The sequence below is a fragment of the Mercurialis annua genome, linkage group LG8 (genome assembly GCF_937616625.2).
Source record: "Mercurialis annua linkage group LG8, ddMerAnnu1.2, whole genome shotgun sequence".
Classification (NCBI taxonomy): domain Eukaryota; kingdom Viridiplantae; phylum Streptophyta; class Magnoliopsida; order Malpighiales; family Euphorbiaceae; genus Mercurialis; species Mercurialis annua.
Window position 1 is genome coordinate 38,850,415 of NC_065577.1, and position 21,377 is coordinate 38,871,791.

Below are 21,377 nucleotides of genomic sequence, written 5' to 3' on the forward strand. Positions count from 1 at the left end.
AAACCTAATGTCAACTCAATATAAAACTAATGTCAACTCAATATAAACCTAATATAAACTCAATGGGAACCTAATGTCAACTAAATATAAACCTAATATAAACTCAATGGGAACCTAATGTCAACTCAATATAAATCTAATGTCAACTCAATGTAAACTTAATGTCAATACAAGTAATTTTTTAATAAATTATATGAAATGTAACTTATCAAGTCAATGTAAACTTAATATCAACTCAACGTCGACTAAATGTCAATTTAATATAAATCTAATGTCAACTTAATGTAAACTTAATGTCAATACGAACTAATTTTTTAGTAAATTTTTTAGTTTTGAAACGTAACTTAATATCAACTCAATGTAAACTTAATATCAACTCAATGTCGACTCAATGTAAACCTATTGTTAACTCGATGTAAATTTGATGTAAACTACATGTTGATTAAAAAGAATGTAGACTTAAAGTAAACTAATGTAAAATAAATTATATTTGAATTGATGATAAATTCAAATTTATTTAGTCTAATTAAATAATTTATTAAAATTTTATAATAAAAAGTAATTGAAAATAAAATTATTAAATTTTAGATAAAAATAAACATATACATAAAATGAAAACTACAGTGAATTCTTAATAAATTTATTTTAAATAAAATAATTCATTTTTTAAAATAAAATAATTTAATAAAATTTATAAGTATTAAGATTAAACAAACTATCACATAAAATAAGCTATTTAAATAAAACACCCTATCATGTAAAATTAATTTATAAAAAAATTATATTGTCAAATCACCTTAAATTACAAATAAAAAAATAAAATAAGGATATTAACAATATTATTACATTTAAAGAAGTAGCTTTTCAATTTGACAAAAAAAGAAAAATAATTTAGAACTGCACAATGTGATGGCAGGGACAAAGGCGGGAAAAAAGCATCTAATTGCAGCATGTGGGATGGCTAGGACAGGCTGTCTCCTCATGCGGTTAAACTGGAACAACATTTATTTGAGGATTATAATTATCCTATTTCATACTAAATCAGTTTATTTTAGGGTGTGAGGGAGTTGTGATTTTTTTTCTATTTTATTGAGATTTATTTTAAAAATAAAAATTTTGAGATAAAAATATTAGTTAAGACCATTTTTAGGGAATTTGTGTAAATTATCTTTTTTACTTATTGACTGAGTCTGAGCCGTGTGGAGTGTTGAGTTGACTGGTTAGGGAGATGCTGGATTAGACCTAAGTGACTGACTGGAGCCCAGCCCAGCTGATTATTCTTGATAAAAAATTACATTTAAGACTGAAAAACTGAAGAAAATATATCATGAGAAAATTACATTGCATACACTTTCTTTTAGAAATTTTTGCAAAAATATATTTTTTTATTATTGTAAAAAATATGTTTTTATACTTTTTTCTGTAAATGTATGTGTTTTTAAAATCTACCAATAATTTACCAATTTTTTTTATCAACGATAAGAGTATTTTTGTGAAAAAAGGATCGCCTATTTTTACAAAAAACTCACTATAATTTAGCTATCATTTTATAACTTTTTGTAATTCAACAACCATTTTGTAAAAAAATATAGTTTGGTGACTTTAAAAATATTTAACCCATATTATATTAACATCACTTGCAACCCAAGGTTCGTGATAGAATTATATTTTTATATAAAAATAGATTCATATATAACTAACCCTTTAAATTAAATTTACGAGTCTAACTTAATTTTAGTTTTGACAATCAAATTTTTAAATCAAGTTAACAAGTGAGTTTTGATCAAATATTAGTTGGCGTAAGATTAGAGTTGTAAATTTGATCAACATTAAGGGAAGTATAGCCGACGTTAAAAAGTTAGAAAAAATAGGCGCAAGTGAGTTGGTAAGGCGCTCTCTTAGTTTAAATGAGGTCGTGAGTTCGAACCGTACTCATGTATGCAGTCATTTAAAATTTGGTCACTACTAGAAATTCTGCATTTGGCAACAAATTATTTTGCAGCTAATTTTTTTTGCTGTTAGAAAATATTTTACAACATTAATTTTGAAAATTGTTGCCATTAGTTAAGTTTTAGCAGCATTTTATAGCAAATTTTATCACCAATTACTCAAGTCAACGTTTTATTAGCAGTAACATGTCACAATTTGTTTTTGTTGCTATATGTTAATAATAATAATTTTAGTACTATTAGCAGCAAATTTTTTTACTGCTAATTCTAGTATTTTTTATAGTGAGGGTCAGAGTCTGCCTCCCGTAAGGGACCTACAAGTAGTGGGGATTAGTCTGAACGTGTAAAGTTTAAAGGTGCCGTCTTATAGTTGAGACATGTCAGGAAATCTCATGGACCATGTATTGTAACAAAAAAATTAGGAAAAATAATAATTTACTAATGATCATGCTAAGAAAAGTTAAATAACTTTTTTAAATTTTAAATTGAAGATTGTTGGTATTGTGTGAAAGTCTAATTAGAAGGTGACCCCCACGAATAGTTCACATAATTCTTTCCTTTGGTCATTAAGTTTTTAGTCATTGACTTTACAAATAGCTATTTGCCATTTCCTTATATATACTCTTTTCTAATATTAGCTTGAAGTATTATTAGTTATTACTTGCTTCTGAGCTCAAAATGAACCCATTAATGGAAGCTAGTCATGCAGGAGATACTGATGGTTTATATGCAGCAACTCGAGAAAATCCGAATATTTTTGCGGAAATTGATGAAATTCCATTTGCAGATACTCCGTTACATGCATCTGCATCTAAAGGGCATATTCCATATTCTATGGAGATAATGAAACTAATGCCATTATTTGCTACCAAATTAAATACTGATGGATTTAGCCCCATCCATCTAGCTTTACAAAATGAACATATTCAACTGGCGATTCGGCTAGTAGAAAAGAACAACGATCTTGTTCGAGTCAAAGGAAGGGAAGACATAACTCCGTTGCATTATGCAGTTGAGAAAGGAAATGTTGAACTCATGGCTAGGTTTTTGTTTGTTTCTCCAAAATCAGTTGAAGATGTTAATGTCCGGAACGAGACCGCTCTGCATATTGCTCTGAGATATGAAATGTTTGAAGCTTTTGAATTTCTTGTTGGTAGGCTTCAATTAAGCTACCATGAAGAGGCATGCTACTTGGAGAAGAAGATTCTCAACTGGATCGATGCGGAAGGAAACACTATTTTGCATATTGCAACTTTCAAAAAACAGCTCCAGGCAAGTCTTTATTTTCGTCCTAACGCTAAATTACTAATCAATTCGATATTGTTGCCATGTTTATAAGTTTCTATTGATTTTGATTTGTCTAGAATTTATGATTCAAAAGGTTCATTTACCCTCACAACTTGGCATAAAAGATCTATCAAGAATAAGCTCATGATTTTGAAGAAAACGGATTAATTTAACTCGTTTTACCCTCTCATCTGACGTGGTAAAATAATTGGAGCAATGTATATATTTTGGAACTAAGGTGGCTTAAAATTATTTGACAATTTTGAATTGAAGAACGATCCAAATAATGAGCTTATTCTTATTTGATTTTGGTACCAAATTCAAGAGGTAAAATGAACCTTTGTTGATTTATGATTTTGTGAATTATAATTGGAAAAAAAATAGCAAATGGGGTAAGACGATTTTGAAAGTTTGAAATATAACAAGAATATCAAAAAGAGGAATATTTTTGGATAGTTAGGCCGATTTTTAGTGACTAAACTTTAATTTCTTGTATTTTCTAAATTTCATTTTAATTACTAAAATAAAATTAAACTTTAGTTACTAAAACAAAATAAATTAAAGTTTAGAAGATAAATAAAATAAAAATTTCTAAATAACTTCCATAATCAATTATCCAAACTTCAGTTTATACTTGTGTACTTTTCTAGTCTAATCACACAAGTATTTCTCCTAATCAATAAGCTATGCTACACGGAAAATGGAGAAATTTTTGTGTGAACCTAGTTCACCACGTAGGATTGTGAATCATCAATTTACTGTGTGATACGTGGCGAAATTAATATGAACAACCAATCATTTAATAGCCTTATGTTTTAAATAAAAAAACCTCTAATTAATAGGCCATTAAATGATTGGTTGTTCATATTAATTACGCCACGTGTCACACGATAAATGGATGGTTCACAATCCTACGTGGTGAACTTGGTTCACACAAGTAATTCTCCGAAAGAGAAATGACATATTAAAACAAAAAAAGGTTAAAATAAAAAACGGAGAAGCGTACATTTTGTAAGAAGCTTTTTCGGAAACAAAAACAAAATGCCGAATATGTATGACTTGCCGAATTTTCGTGCAATGTAACTAATTGTAAGAATTTGGGTATCTTTGTATGTGGATGCAACTTAAACATTCATGTTGTATAATTCCTGAAATATTGAAAATGAAGTACCAAGAATTAATAATTATGCAAATCAATTTTATAAATTTTTCATTTTATACTTAACTGTTTGGGATGGTGTACATAGCTTGTCAGATTGCTAATAAATTGCAAAGTTGACATAAACGCAAAGAATGTTGAAGGACGGACTGCTTTGGACTATGTACAAGATGATAATACGATAGAGATAAAGGATTTGTTATGCAGCGCTGGAGCAGTAGGAGGTTCTTCAATCCCTATCATTGATTACTCTGCACTTTTGCTTAGATGATACTTATAATCTGCATTGAACATTTATATTTTATGTGAATCTAGTTCGACACATAGCATTACTAACCCTTTTTAAGTTGAACATCCAATCATATGTTAGTCAAAACGTTAAGGTAATGGATTAGCCAGTTCTATCTACTTATATGTTTCACATTCTATTCATGTATCTTTATAATGTAAAATTTTCTCCACACTTGTTATTCAAGACATATATAATCTTATATAGAGAATTAGGTTCAAAGAAGAATTTCTCGTTCTTATGGCATTAAAATTATATTGTCAACTAATCAAGTCACCCTAAAAGGTCAAACAGTTAGGTTCAGGCTCCAACAGTAGTTATCATAATACTTAGCATGATTTTTTACTCTTCAGAACCGACCAAAGATTGAAGATGGCAGCTGAACAGGGAGACATCCATGCATTGTATTCAACTATAGAAGAAGATCGATGTATATTGGATCACATCGATCAAACACCATTTCTCAACACTCCGTTACATACAGCTGCATCCAAAGGGCATACTAAGTTCGCATTGGAAATAAGAAGACTAAAGCCATCATTCGGAAGGAAGCTAAACCAAGATGGTTTCAGTCCTCTACACTTAGCTGTTTACCGAAAAAATTATGAAACAGCTATCCAGATGATCGATGAAGACGGGCATCTTGTGCGTGTCAAAGGAAAAATGGGTAGAACTCCGCTGCATATAGCAGTAGAACAAGGGGATATGGATCTTGTTGCAGCATGTTTGACTGCCTGTCCTGCTTCTATTGAAGATGTGACTGACCATAAAGAAACTGCACTACACATTGCATCCAAAAATGATAGAACGGAAGCTATAAATTCCATTGTTAATTGGCTTGAGTATACTGGGAATCGCGTGGTGCAAAATTGGGCTGACATGGATGGCAACACTATATTGCATATTGCCAGTCTCAAGAATCAAATAGAGGTAATTACTTTTTTATTTTTTTTATAATTTAGAGGTAATTACTTACTCTGGTTAAATATTTTTGTGGTTGCCGAACTATAGTTTTTTTTCTTTCAAACTTTAACCCTTCATGCCTATGTTTTAATGTCGCAATGTACAAATTGCAGGTGGTCAGGCTCTTAACCAACGACTTGAAATATAGACCGTCAGTTTTGCTACTTATGCCTGATTTTCTTCTTGTTGGTATTGATCGTTTACTCCCTTTTCGAAAATTAAACAATGAAGACGGGTCGACAGTTTTGTTGAGTCTTAAAAACTCACAAGGTTTAACAGCTATGGATATTCTACAGCAACAGGGGCACATGCAGATAAAGGAAATTGAAAACATGCGATCAGCGGCTGCACAAAATAAGAATCATGTAGATTACGGCAGTGCAGAGTACTTGAAGAAAAAGATATCAAGTTTTGATAAAAGGGTAATCAATTATTTCCGTAAAAATTTGCGAATCTCAGATGAACATCGTTCGGGAGTAATCACAGTTGCTGTATTGATTGCAACAGCTACGTACCAAGCTGTTCTTAGTCCACCTCGCGGCCTTTCGCAGGGGGGCCTTATTCCAAATGCTTCCCCTGCAGTTCGAAACGACAATGTGGATAATAATACAGGCACTTCTCTCATGTCTGTGCCTCAATGGTGGTTGTTCGCTGCGTTAAACACCGTAACATTTTACGCCTCGATAGCGAAAATTAATGATCTTCTTTTTGGCGGCGGTATTAACGTTAATTTCCTCGTATTTCCACTTGTTTTGTGCTATACCACTGCCATCTCTTCTATCGCACCACGTTATGGAGATTTTGGTAGAGCTCACTCCACTTATATCACTATTATTGTTCTTAGCTTTTTACTCTATATCAAGGGGGCGGCCATGGAAAGTTCCATTACTAGATACAAAAAGGTATTTAAGAGTCTTCAATTAAGACACCATACTGATGAATGTAAACTCTGATTTTGACCGTGAAATTAGAGAAATTATGAGCTGAATTAAGTTTATCATGTAGAATTGCAAACATCTATTGTAACTCAATAATTCCACTTGTTATACTATTATGAGTGGCTCGTAAGGTGACTCTTTAATTTTATATTTTAATTTATTATTTATTATAAAAATTAGAAAATGAAAATACTTTTTATTTTCCTATTACTATAAAAATCGATACATGAATTTACCAATAATTAATGTAAAAGTATAAATATCGAATAGTTATTTGTATATCAAATTCATTATGTTTGGTGAGATCACTCTGTTTTCTCTGGTTTCTCTTTGATGCTTGAAAGATATTTGGTGCAGTAATATATACAGCTAATCAACAATAGTATAATTGGCACCATTCAAGTTTTTCCATAATATTTAGTGGGAAACATTAACAGAGTTAGAATTTCAAATTTAACCTAATTAATACATATAAACTTCCAAGAACAGCAAATAAAAGAGCCTGCAGGCAACAAAGTTCTTGCCAAAAAGTTACATAACATGTCTAAATATCTGAGGCCTTGATCTCCATATTTACTTGATCAACCAGCTCAAAAACACAAAAATCTCCAAGTGCGCATGCATACACATTGAACTGTTATAAGTTAAACTTGAAATGAATTAAACTAAAAAACGTAATTAATAAAACTTAGTTTAAGTTATCATGTATTAAGTGTTAGGTTATGGATGTGTTATGAAGTTACTTGCATTAAATCTATAAGTTAGCTTTATAGTAATTAAGCTAAAGTTAAATAAACTTTGTATACGTTGATTTACAAAGTACTATAAATAGGTATGTAATGTTTCATATCAAATCAAGAAAAGCAATTACAAATACAAAGAGTTAAATATATTTGCTTTCTCTTTTTTCTATTGTGTGAGTATTTTGTGAGTATTTTAATTAAAGGGCCTACCATCTTCCAACAAAGTGGTATCAGAGCCATAATAGCGAAATGTCATCGAGAGGGAATTCTTTTTCTTTTCAATACCCACAACTCACTAAAACCAATTATGAGAATTGGTCAAATAGAATGAAAGCTAGTCTTGGTTCACAAGGTGTGTGGGATATAGTTGAAAATGGTTTTGAGCCGGTCGAAGATGAGGCGGCATTAAATCAAGTCCAAAGAGATGCTTTGGAGAAAGAGAGAAAGAAAGATCAAAGTGCTCTCACAATCATTCACCAAGGTTTGGATGATGATATGTTCGAAAAAGTGGCTATTATACTACCTCGAAGCAGGCTTGGGAGACTCTTCAAAACTCTGTCATGGGAGTTGAGAAAGTAAAGAAAGTTCGGCTTCAAACTCTAAGGGCTGAGTTTGAAATACTCTTTATGAAGGAGAGTGAAACCATATCAGATTATACTACACGAGTGTTGGTGGTAATTAACCAAATGAAGAGACTTGGAGAAAGAATAGAAGATGTTCGTGTAGTTGAGAAGATTTTGCGATCTCTCAATATGAAATTTAATCATGTTGTGGTTGCCATTGAAGAGTCAAAAGACACTGAGACCATGACAATTGATCAATTGTGTGGATCTTTGTGTGCGCATGAAGAAAGAATGAATCGTGGAAAACAAGAACATGTTGATCAAGCCTTGCTAACAAAATCCTTTACCAAATCAAGAGGTGATTCTTCTAGTAGAGGTGGTCGTGGACAACTCCGTGAAAGAGGCCGTGGTCGTGGATATGGACGTGGTCAAGGAAGAGGCGAACAAAACTCTTTCAATGAAAATAGAAATCAAATTTTTTATAGAGGTCGTGGCAAAGGAAGAGGAAGAAGCAATTATGGAGTATATGAAAGGAAAAATGATAAAACTAGAGTGCAGTGTTACTCTTGTAGTAAGTATGGTCATTATTCTTGGGAATGTCAAAATGAAACAGTAGAAGAGGAGACAAAGCTTGTAGAACGCCAAGATGATGAAACAGATCAAGCTTTATTCTTTTCTAGTAAGGAAGAAACTATAACTCACAAGAGTACTTGGTATCTTGATAATGGTGCCAGTAATCATATGACTGGAGATAAAAGCAAGTTCGTGGAAATCAATACTAAAGTTAGTGGCAATGTGCGATTTGGCGATGATACAAGGGTGGAAATTCATGGAAAATGTACAGTTTTATTTGAGACAAAACATGGCAGTCATAAACTTCTCCAAGATGTTTATTATATTCCAAAATTGAAAAGCAATATTTTTAGTATTGGTCAGCTTTTGAAGAATGATTGTAAAATTAATATGGAAGGGCGTACTCTATGACTTAAGGATCGTGATGGTAATCTTATTGCCAAAGTGGCGATGACAAAGAATAGAATGTTCATTCTAGATATGAAAGCAGGTGAAGCTATGTGTATGAAAGCTTGTGTGGAAGATACATCATGGATTTGGCATATGAGATTCGGGCATTTGAACTTTGAAAATTTGAAAGATTTAGGAAGAAAGAAATTGGTGAAGGATAAAGTTATTGATCATCCGGGACAGTTATGTGAAGCATGTTTACTTGGAAAGCATTCAAGAAAGAGCTTTCCAAAGCAATCCCTCTCCAGAGCTACCAAGCCACTTCAGCTTATTCATTCAGATGTTTGTGGTCCAATTAATCCTCCATCACTTGGTAAAAGTTCTTATTTTGTGTTATTCATTGATGATTATACTCGAAAGACTTGGATTTATTTCTTAAAGAATAAATCTGATGCTTTTGATTCTTTTAAGAAATTCAAAGCTCTTGTTGAGAAAGAGAGTAGTTATAAGATAAAACCTTTGAGAACTGATAGAAGAGGAGAGTTTACTTCTAATGAATTTAAAAGTTTCTGTGAGTTGCATGGAATTCGGAGGTTCTTGATCGTTCCAGGATCACCCCAACAAAATAGAGTTGCAGAGAGAAAGAATAGAACGATTCTGAATATGGCGAGATCAATGCTGAAGAGTAAAGATATGCCAGAAGAGTTTTGGGCTGAAGCAGTTGCATGTGCTGTGTATCTTTCAAATCGGTGTCCTACTAAGAGTTTGAAAGATGTGATCCCTCAAGAAGCTTGGAGTAAACAGAAGCCTAGTGTGTCCCATTTGCGAGTTTTTGGATCTGTTGCTTATGTACATGTTCCAAAGCAACACAGGACCAAGCTGGATGATAGAAGTGAGAAGTTTGTTTTCATTGGTTATGATGAGAACTCAAAAGGTTATAGAGTGTTCAATCCTGACAACGGAAAGATAGTGACTAGCAGAGATGTCGAGTTTAATGAAAAACAATCGTGGGACTGGAGTTCACAAAAGGAAGGATCGTATGATTTCCTGCCTTACTTTGAAGATGAAGAACCAATAGTTCATGAAGCTGAAGTTACACCACCAACTTCACCAACTCCTTCATCCCAGACATCAACATCAACATCACCTTCATCAGGTTCAAGTGACAGGCCAAGGAGATATCGAAATCTTGAAGACATTTATAATGAAACTGAAAGGTTAGATGACATGAATTTATTATGTTTTCTTGCTGATGTTGAACCTTTAAGTATTGAAGAAGCTAGCAAAGATGAGAGGTGCATTCAAGCCTATTTATATTTGTACCAAGTGGCTGCGTGTGCTTAGCTTTCAACTTCTTCATTTTGTGGATATTATCTTTGTACCGAGTGGCTGCGTGGGTCATAAAGACTTGTCTGATAAGCCCCTCGTTGTAGGCCGACGTATCCCACCAAAACGTTATCTGCAAAAGTAGTAACATGAGCTGCGAGTTAGCATTTAATTCACAAAAATCACAACTTAAATATAGGAAACTGAAAATTTAAGTACCTGAAATTCTTGAAAATAGAACTCTCTCTGGTCCGCTGTCAGAAAGCGCCATGTTGATCCAGTCTCGAACCAGCATTGTCTGAAAATGTCCCGTATAGCCCTAGAAACAGGCCCAGAGTCCAGCAACAATGTCCTATGATTTAATAAACATAATTTACTTTCAATACACATTCAATTACATATTACAATATACAAAAACTAAAAAATTATAATGTAACCTGCTACGGTCCGGGCGAACCATCGCCCTACCCTGGTCGTCTAGAATAGCTGCTGGCTCGCCAGGCTCACGCTGCTGCAGAGGCTGAACAGGTCCTTCAGCCTGCCCCTGCTGCTGCTCCTCGACATCAGGCTCGGTAGGGTCTCCATGTCCGCGTCCTCGGCCTGATCCCCGGCCTGAACCTCTGCATGAGCCTCTTCCTCTCATACCTGTAAACATGTCAAGCTTAATTGTTCCACAACTAGACAACATATTATATCAATACAATTATACACCCATACGTGAAACATATAACAAATAATTAATATGAATTCAAATTCAAAAAGTACACTTGAATAATATAATTCAGAAACATATCTATAATTAAGAAACAATCTAATTAATAAATAAAATCTACTGTACACAACTAAAGTTCTTCGCTTTCATCTTCGTCTGATGAGGTTGCGATGAACTCATCTAATTCTGTTTGTTCTTCAGGAGGCACGAACAACGCATCTTCTTCAGCTACTCCATTTTGATCAGCCAAACATGTCAGATTGTCGTCCGTTGCAACAACGAGAGGATTTTCTTCTATCTCATCTTGAAAGGCCGAGATAATCCCATCGGGCATGTCAAGTTCCGATCGCGCCTTTATCCTGCAAACTGCCCACCAATTTAATTTATCCCTTATTTTACTCGGATATGGCAGGTAATTAACTTGGTCGGCCTGTTCGGCTAAGATGAATGGTTCATACTTATTGTATCTCTTTCTGTTATTAATATCAACCATGTTATATTTTTTGTTGCTAATTGTGCCGGAATTTGGCGCTGGGTCGAACCACTCGCATTTAAATGAGACAGTCGTCTTCATTGGAGTCAAAAAAGCTGGGCGGAAAAATACGCTCCAGCTTGCACAATATCTTTGGGATTTCCAGCCTCATACGATCTAGATCTTTCTCTGTTAGAGACGTGGAAGTTAACTCACGAAATAAGATACTCAACTCTGTTAAAGGCTCCCACACTTCCTTCGGTAATAGCTCACGGAGAGCGATTGGCAGAAGTCTTTGCATAAAAATGTGGCAGTCGTGATTTTTCATTCCATGCATTTTCAGACCGACTGTATCGACACATAGGGAGATTTACAAAACTACCATACTTTTGGGAAATAATTATACAAATACACGACATGATCTTTTAATTACACTGGGTACCCCATGAAATTATTATTTTTTCAATTAGAATTTTATTCACACAAACACATCCTCTCTCTTCCTCTCCCAAAATCAGAGAGACTCAAAAGATCTATGCATATGTGGTAGTGAAACTCCCACATATCATCTGAAATGAAGCTAGAAATGCTACCTGGCAGGGTGGCATAGTGTAAATAGACATTGAGACCTAAATCATAATATAGGCCATAATTGGCCTTTCTATAAGCACAACAGTTATGTTGGATGCTGTTGTAATCCATCTCATTTTTTTTTTAAATTTGGAGAGGGGGGAGTGCTTGTGGGAGGAATCGAACCCACGACCTAGCAGTTTGCTGCTTAGCGCTTATACCATTTGAGTTATAGCTCATTGGTAATCCATCTCATTAATATTTATATTTGATGCAGTTTTTTGGTAAGGCGCTCTTTTAGTTTAAGTGAGGTCGCGGGTTCGAACCGTACTCATGTATGCAGCCGTTTAAAACTTGGGGCCAGAGCTTTGCCTCCCGTAAGGGACCTACCCGGCTCGAGTGGGGATTAATCTGAATGTGGAAGGTTTAAAGGTGCCGTTTCATAGTTGGAACCCGTTCAGGACACCTCATGATCAGATCAAAAAAAAAAATTAACTGTGGTTTTTACCCGGCTCGAGTGGGGATTAGTTTGAATGTGGAAGACTTAAAGGTGTCGTTTCATAGTTGGAACCCATTCAGGACACCTCATGATCAGATAAAAAAAAAATTAACTGTGGTTTTGTTAAGATATAAAGAATTAATCTATCAACAGTTATGGATCATTTTGCAATATATGTTATATTTTTTAAATATTGTTAGTTTAGTCCATTGCGTTGTCAAATATTATTTGTCATGAAGGCTTTTCAAAAAGAGAGGTGAATTGAACTTACATTATTTACAAGATATTAAAAAATATGGCAATTCACCTTCCCAATTAGCTACCAAGATCAAAATAGGATTTAAAAAGTATTTAACTCGAATTTATATGTATGACTATATTTAATATATTTTATTTCTAATGATTTCTTATATTTGCATTTGTTTTCAATGGATTATTCATTAGATGGTTTAAATTAGGTTTTCCAAACATTAATTATCAAACCAATTACTGCAATCAAGTTTAATTTTTCGAAACCATCCATTACACCATTGCCTCTACACAAGAAAGTAAATTATGAACAATGTTCACAATTCTTGAAAAAAGAAACTAAAAATGTAATTTCAGCTCCTTTAATAAGCTCAAATGCACAAACATCACCAACTTCCAATTGATTATCTTCACCAAAAACCCTCCAACCCTGACATATTTTTGCAGTTGCTTTTCTATTGCTTCCAAAATTTGGTATATAAAGTTTGACAGGCCACCTTTTTCCATCCATAATTCTCAAGATTGCATTTCCATTCTTCTTGTTAAAATTTTTCCTAGCAAAGCTCGCCGGTATAGTCTGCATAAGAAACCGTAAAAATAGCGAAAAAAATATAAAAAATATTAAAATTTGAAGGAATTAACTGATACTTACAATTTTATCTTCAGAATGCACATATGATGGTTGCATTACACTCATAAAAAATGGATGTTTGGATTTGAACGTTTCACTTGCTTTTTTCAGCGCTCCGCGCTTTTCCTTAGCGTATAATCTTTGTTTTCTTACAATAATTTCGGTTGGTTCTTGAAATTCTTCTTCAAGATCAGTTTCATTATCAAGATTGACAATTTGGATGAATGGATAGTCAATTTCAGTAGCAGATTTATCAAATATTAGCACATTAAAATATTGAGAAGTAATCTTTCGATGGAACTCAAAAACTAACAAGTGCCCGTGTGCTAACCCGTAGCGATCCGCAAATTCTTGCCAACCGTTTTGCAGCCAAATCTCGTCGTCGCATTTGTTCAACTCTATTTTCCAAGATTCACCATTGCATACCTTAAGGAGTACTACATGACTTGACAAATGCTTACCATATAATCTAACAAATTTCTTTGGAATACCCTAAAAAAACAGATTAAATGAAGAAATTAAATATTTGTTGCTCATATTAAATTAAATAATAAAAAAAAGGGCAAGCTCTACTTACAAGTTTTTCGTCACGAATGGTCCGATCAAGTATTATCTTGAAGAAACGAGGTGTGCTTGCCATTGTTGAAAAGCTCTTCAATGGAGTTAAAAAATATGTTCATCAATAATTTGTAAGGCCATCTATATATATGAAGGGTCTGGGTATTTAATTTGATTTAGATTAGTCATATCAATAATCATTAAATACTACACTTACTGATGGATCATTTATTTACCCTACTTGTATTGACTATACATATTAAGTAGCGTGAAAGAGAAGAAAGGTTTACCCTAATACTAGTATAGACTATGAAAATAAGAAATGCATTTATGGTGATTAATTATGTTGCTTAAGCATGTATATTAGCTCTGCATTTTTTAAAAATCTTTTTTATAAATAAATAGAACAAGTTTTCAGTTTCATCAATCTTTATACTTGCTCATCATCAATCTTTATACTTGCTCATGTATAAAAAAGATTTTGCTGGCTATTTTGGTTGATATGAAAAATTGATTGGTATAATTAAAGTTGGCCTGATATATATCATCACTTTGCATGGGAGATAGTAATAGGTTAAATATTATTACAAACATATATAGGAAATTTATATATTTATCTAAAATATATAAGTATTTGTATTATTTATCTCAATAAAAAAATTTAAAAACATCTCATGTTTATTTTAACTTTTTGTTTTTACCCTCTGTGTCCAAAAATTTCGTTATCATAACATAATTATCATATTATAAAATAAAATTTTATTCTGCAATTTTATTCTATGTAATTTATCATAACGATATCTTAACTTTTATCATAATCTTATTATAATATTATCATAAACATATCATAATATTATCATTACCGTATAATGTAAAATTAGTTTACATATTTCATCATAATGTTATCATAACTATATGATAATATTATCATAAATGTATCATAATATTATAATAACCGTATAATGCAAAATTATTTTACATACTTTATCAAAACCTTATTATAAATTTTATCATAATTGTATAATAATATTATCATAACCGTATAATACAAAAAATATTTTTACGTACTTTGTTATTAACCTTATCGTAATATTATGATACGATTATGATAATCAAAACACAATTTTCTACATAAAATCATTCTTTCTGCAGATTTTATATTTGAAATTGAAACAATGGTTTGTAATTAATTTCAAACTGAAATAAACATTGATAGTCAATATCAAAAACTGCTTTTATTGATCTTTTTTTAAAATCACGATTTAAAATAAACATTTTCAGAGGGAGAAAGAAAAAAATTGTTCATAAAAATTTTAAAGCAATTTTTTTAGATTTGGAATTAAAATAAATCGTTATAATGACCAAAAACTAAAAGAACTTTGTAAAATTGAATTCAGAGGAGCAATGGAGTAGAACGGCAATAAATTGGAGAAAAAAATGATAAGAGAGAGATTGCACATAAATTGTTTGAGAGAAAAATAGTACATAAAATATTTTTATTAAAAAAATAGATATTAATATAGTAGAACAAATTTTAGGATAAAATATAAAAAAATCAAATGCTAAAAACTTTTTTCTCTAAGCATTCCAAATAAAAATCTTAATCATATTAAAAAATGAAATGTTTACTCTAATTTTTTTTGAAAACATCCAATCTCTTGTTCCTTTTTTTTCTTCAGCCCTCACTTCTAATAACAATGGATCACTGTCTTATTCTTAGTCCGAGGAAATTAATTTTCCAGAGTTAAGTAGAAAAGCAATCTGTTCATTTAACCATATTATGAGAAATTTTATAACTATCATATGATTAATGAAAAAGAAATAGACATAATATTCCAGAAATACAAGAAATGGAGGCCATGAAGAGTCTAAATGAATCATTAAATTACTACACCTATTTATTTATAAAAATATAAAGTTTAAGCAAGAATAATTATATTGAAACAGAATAAAATAGATTTCCTTTTTTTTAACCGTTTCCTTCTCTTTCTTTCTCTCTCTCTCTCTGAGCACTAGAAAGAAATAACCGTTTTCTTCACGCCGTAGCCAATGGCGAAGAGGAACACTCGGAAGAAGATGGTTTCACATACTCAATTGACTAAGGAAGATGGTGATTGTAATACTCCGATGGAATTTACTGTTGGACTAGAGAAAGTGGAAATTCATTTGGAGAATATTCAAGATTCTCACAATGTGAATCCAGTTGCGAAATTGTAGATACCTGTTATGGATGTTGTTCTTGAAATTCTTGGGAAGACAGATGAAGGAGAATTATTGAGAGATCCAATCGAGAAACCTAAGAATTGGAGTTCGTTGTTCCAGGATAATCGGTCAAGAACCCTGAAAAGTGAATTGAAGTATATTCCTCCTGCCATTAAGGATGGTGATCGCATTGTTCAATTCAACTCAATTGAAGTAGCGAAGGAAGAATATAGATGGAAAAATGCATTGATTAGCTGTGTTTATGGGTTATTCCCTAAATTTGAAAGGATCTCCTCTTTTGTGAAGAACAGATGGGGTAATGAAGGTCTGTTGAATGTTACAAGTGAATGCTTCTATGTTCATGTTTGAATTTGATAGTGAGGAACAATGCGACAAGATTTTGGGGACTGGACCTTACACCTTCGATTAGAGACCATTTATGCTCAAGAAATAGCATCCAAGAATGGTGATGGATCCCTCTGCTGTCAAAACTATCCCTATATGGATCCAACTACCTGGTCTACCATGGGAATTTTGGACTTCGGATATGCTTAGTAAGATTGGAAGTATATGGGAATCTCCACTATACTGTGACCAATGCACTGTCAACAGAACAAAACTCTCCTTTGTTAGTGTTTTGGTAGAAATGGATATTACAGGTGTTTTCCCAGGAAATGTCATTCTCCAGGATGAAAAATGCAACCAGTTCAGCCAGAGGATTGATTATGAGTGGAGGCCTCAAAAGTGCACTAAGTGTAATAGACTAGGTCATTCCAATAGTAATTACAGAATTATGCCTAAGAAGATTGAGAGTGCTAAAGTTACGCCTATTATGAATGAAGACCTATATGTGAAGCAGCAAAGTCCAATTCAAGAGGAAGGGATATTATAGAGCAGATTGTTGTTGAGGATTCATCTGGAACTCGAAAAAAGGAAATGCCTCATATTCAGGTAAGCCTTAATCCTTTTGGCAACTTGAATATTGATACTGTTGTGGATTCTGTGAGTGAGAAGAGTAGCATTTGTAAGACTGTATGAGTTATTGGGGAAGGTAGGAAAGGCAGGAATCCTACCAAGCCCCCTAACATTGCTAAATATTAGGAGCTTGGAATGTTAGGGGAATTAATAACCCCCTAAAGCAGTCAGAGGTTATCTTTCCGATAAAAAAAAATTGAAAGTCATAGACCTTATTGAAACAAGAGTTAACAGGAATAATTTTGAGAAAGTCTGGAAAAACTTAAAAAAGAAGTTACATGATTGGGAAGTGTTCTTGAACTATGATAGTTCTGAAATGTGTAGAAGTTGGGTTATCTTCAATAAGAATGAAGTTGAAGTGACTATGGCAGAAGTTCACTAGCAACACATTCATTGTAAGATTCAGCATGATAAGGAAGTTTTTTGGTGCACATTTGTTTATGGCTCTTATGTTGCTTCTGAGAGAAAGGATTTATGGAGTAGTATGGGTGCTATTGGGAATCAGATGAATGGAAAATGGCTAGTGATAGGAGATTTTAATGTTGTTCTGGATAATAGGAATAGGATGGGAGGCAATGATATACTCTCAAGCTGCCATGGAGTTTCAAAATTGGGTTAGGGAGGCAAACTTAGATGAAATGAGTCATGTTGGCCTAATTGTACTTGGTGCAGCAATTATATTGGAGAGGGTAGAGTCTGGAGAAAGATTGACTGGTGTTTCATCAATGAAGAAGGTGCTAAGTCTTGGGAAAACATCTTCTATGAAGTGCTCGCCCCTGGAATCTCTGATCATTCAGCTATGATTGTTACCTTGAAAACTCCCCTGCCTGATAGAAAATCTTATTTTAAATTCTATAATGCTTGGTGCAAGCATGATAACTTTTTGGAGATAGTCAGAAATACATGGGATCAAAATGTATCTGGGTACAAGATGTATCAAGTTTACTGCAAGTTGAAGGCTCTCAAAAAGGAGCTTAGAAAGCTAAACAAAGATGAATTCTGTGATATCTCCAAAAGAGTGGAAGATGCTAGAAGCATGCTGAATTCTTTACAAGAGAATCTGAATCTTGATCCTGGGAATCAAATTTTGCAGGAAGAGGGGAGAGCTTGTAGTAGTCATTTGTATAAAATGATTAGATGGAAGGAGGATATTCTGAGACAAAAGTCAAGAGCTATCTGGATCAACTTAGGTGATCATAACACCAAGTTCTTTTATAATAGCATTAAGCAAAGACAGACCAAGAAAAGAATTAGATCTCTTACTCTAAAACATGGTTCTTTTACTGAGGACCCTCAAGTTATTAAAGAAGAAATTCTGAATCACTATCAGAACTTTCTTGACACAAATAAACCAGGGAGGACTCATGTAGACCACAATGTGTTTATGGAAGGTAAGATCCTGGCAGGTGAGGAGATAGAGATGCTGGATATGTTGGTGTCTGATGCTGAAATCAAGGATGTTATGTTCTCTATTAATGGAGACAAAGCTCGTGGCCCTGATGGTTATGGAAGTGATTTCTTTAAAAAGAGCTGGAATATTACGGGATCTGATATAATCAAGGCTATAAAAGACTTCTTCAATTTAGGGAAAATGCTTAATCAAGTTAATGCTACCATCATCACCTTGATCCCTAAAATTCACAATCCTATAACTACTGGAGATTACAGACCAATAGCATGCTGTAATGTGATTTACAAATGCATCTCTAAGGTCCTCACTAATAGAATCTGCAAAGTCATTGGTGGTTTAGTTAGAGACACTCAATCTACCTTTATCCCTTCAAGAAGCATAGCAGATAATGTTCTTGTGGCTCATGAGATTCTTAACAATTATCATAGAGGAGATGGAGGTTCTTGTGCAATGAAGATAGACATTCAGAAAGCTTATGACTCTCTTGAATGGGATTTTGTGGAAGAGGTCTTATATGGTTTTAGATTTCCTGGTAAATTCATTGAAATCCTTATGGCTTGCATCAGGATAGTGAAGTTTTTCATTATGGTTAATGATGAAGCTATTGGGTTTTTTGAAGGAAAGAAAGGGCTTAGACAGGGAGACTCTATCTCTCCCATTCTCTTTATGTTGTGCATGGAGTATTTCACCAGACTAATGAGTAAGAAGATAGGGCAATCCAAATAATTTATATTCCATAAAAACTGCAAGAAAATGAACTTGTTTCAATTTTCATTTGCTGATGATCTCTTTTTATTCTGTGGGAGTGATATGAACTTTATCAAGGTCATCAAAGCCACTTTAGATAAATTTGCTAAAGTGTATGGTCTCCTTTCTAATAGAGCAAAAAGTGTAGTTTTTTCAATGGAAATCCAGGTAATAAAGAAGCCATCTTAGATATCATGGGGTTTAAAGAAGGGAGTCTCCCAATCAAGTATTTGGGAGTTCCTCTTATAGCCACTAGATTGTCCAAATCCCATTGTAGTGAGTTGATTTCTAAGATCACAGCTAGAATTGCCAAGTGGACCTTTAAGAATCTCTCCTATGCAGGCAGACTACAGCTTATCAACTCAGTATTACTTTGCATGAATGTCTATTGGTGCTCTCTATTCATCCTGCCAAAGTCAATTGTTAAAGGGCTTGAGTCTATCGGCAGAAACTTTCTCTGGTTTGGTGTTAATGACAGTAAGAAAGGTGGTCTGGTAAATTGGAACATTGTCTGCAGCAGGAAGAATGAAGGAGGCCTAGGGATTAAGCATGTCCAGCTAGGTAACATTGCTGCCATCACTAAACATGTGTGGAACTTAGTCATTCAGAAGCCTTCTATCTGGGCTAAGTGGATTACCACAATTAACTTAAAGAGAATGAGCTTATGGAGATTAGTTAAGCCAAACAATGCATCATGAAGTTGGGGCCAGATTCTCAAGTTAAGGTCAGTCATTTATACCATGTTCATATACAAGTTAGGAGATGGTAGCTCTTTTTCATTCTAGTTTGATCCTTGGATGGATGGCAAGTCTGTTACTGAAAAATTCCCCGAGATTAGTATTAAAAACTCAGAAATCCCTAAGACAAATAAAGTTTCAGACTGCATAAAAGATCAGTGTTGGAACCTGCTAGATCCTATTGACACTTGCACTCAAGAAGCTTGGGATTATATTAAGTCTAATTATCAAACCAATTCTAATAGAGATAAGATCTCCTGGAGGCCTAACCCAAATGGTCTGTTCTCAACCAGTAGTGTCTGAAGCAGCTACTACCCAACAAAAGCAAAATTAACAGGCATCATCTAATTTGGTATGCAGGAAACGTGCTCAGGTACTCTTTCACTACTTGGTTGGCACTTAATAACAAGCTTAATACAAAAGATAAACTTCTTAAATGGGGGTTTGTCCCTGATGATAAATGTAGTTTCTGTAATATAGCCATTGAGACAACTAGACGCCTTTTCTTTTCCTGTCCTTATTCTTCTGAGATTTGGAAGAAAGTTTTAGTGTATTTGGGATTTCACATAAGCCCCGATTGCTGGAATAGAGATGTTAGCTTCTTTACTAGAAGAGGGAGAGGAAAATTTAAAGCTGCTAAAGCCAGGAAAATTGGTTTCTCTGCAGCAGTTTACCAAATTTGGTATGCAAGGAATGACTTGATCTTCAACAAGAAAAAGAATTTGTCTTTAACAGAGTGAAAAATAGCATTGAGATGAGATGTTGAGCTAGCTGAGCTCTGATTTATTGGTCAGTGATGGCTATATTTTGTGTCTGTTCTTTACTGTAGTGCTTTGTCCTTCTTCTGGGGCATTTGGAGCTAGGCTAGACAGCTTAGGGCCTGAAGTGGCTTAGTGTTGTTTTGCCTGTTTATATTGGTTTGTTCCCCTGGGCGAGGGCTTGTCCTCCTTTGTGCTTAGTTAGGCCTTTTAGTTTCTGGGCCTATGAGTTGTTTGGTGTATCTCTCTATTAGCAATATATTTGCTTCTTTTGGTGATTGACAAAAAAAAGTAAGTTATTTTGTTGAGGAAATTACACTCTATACCCCAATTTCTATAAAAGTATACATTAGTGACTCATACAATATTTTTATGCAGAAATCTCTCAAAACATTTTAAAGATTTATATTTATACCTCAATATAAATTTAGTCCTATTTTACCCCTAATTATATCGTCATTCTCAGTGACTCAACCTTCCATTTAAATCTCTTTCAACCTCACTTTTTTACATCTCTGTCACCGTCGCCATCCACGCCCTACCCTGCTCCGACGACTGCCATCCACGCCTTTTCCTGCTCCAACGACCGCCTATGACTTCCATTTATGCTCCAACAACAACTAACGACGCCGCAATCATCAACATCAACCGATAACCTTTCGTCAAATCTCAGAAA

At 33.6% G+C, this 21,377-nt stretch overlaps 4 protein-coding genes across 4 annotated transcripts; 3 read left to right on the top strand and 1 right to left on the bottom strand.

Annotated features, from left to right (window-relative positions):
* The first annotated feature begins 2,627 nt into the window (after nucleotides 1-2,627).
* On the top strand, nucleotides 2,628-4,666 carry LOC126662048 (ankyrin repeat-containing protein BDA1-like). The gene is made up of 2 exons (XM_050355935.1): nucleotides 2,628-3,221; nucleotides 4,484-4,666. Exons 1-2 carry the CDS (start codon nucleotides 2,628-2,630, stop codon nucleotides 4,664-4,666), a joined length of 777 nt encoding a protein of 258 aa, XP_050211892.1.
* A 92-nt stretch (nucleotides 4,667-4,758) lies between these two features.
* On the top strand, nucleotides 4,759-6,663 carry LOC126662049 (ankyrin repeat-containing protein BDA1-like). The gene is made up of 3 exons (XM_050355936.1): nucleotides 4,759-4,778; nucleotides 5,038-5,614; nucleotides 5,761-6,663. The coding sequence occupies exons 1-3, from the start codon at nucleotides 4,759-4,761 to the stop codon at nucleotides 6,598-6,600; spliced, it is 1,437 nt and encodes a 478-aa protein (XP_050211893.1). The 3' UTR covers nucleotides 6,601-6,663.
* A 6,256-nt stretch (nucleotides 6,664-12,919) lies between these two features.
* Nucleotides 12,920-13,995, bottom strand: LOC126661463 (B3 domain-containing transcription factor VRN1-like). The gene is made up of 3 exons (XM_050355317.2): nucleotides 13,891-13,995; nucleotides 13,335-13,805; nucleotides 12,920-13,259 (listed from the first exon to the last, which is right to left on the bottom strand). The coding sequence occupies exons 1-3, from the start codon at nucleotides 13,951-13,953 to the stop codon at nucleotides 12,987-12,989; spliced, it is 807 nt and encodes a 268-aa protein (XP_050211274.1). The 5' UTR covers nucleotides 13,954-13,995; the 3' UTR covers nucleotides 12,920-12,986.
* A 6,008-nt stretch (nucleotides 13,996-20,003) lies between these two features.
* Nucleotides 20,004-20,837, top strand: LOC126662051 (uncharacterized). Its single transcript, XM_050355937.1, has 3 exons — nucleotides 20,004-20,220; nucleotides 20,304-20,625; nucleotides 20,738-20,837. Exons 1-3 carry the CDS (start codon nucleotides 20,004-20,006, stop codon nucleotides 20,835-20,837), a joined length of 639 nt encoding a protein of 212 aa, XP_050211894.1.
* The last annotated feature ends 540 nt before the right edge of the window (nucleotides 20,838-21,377 follow it).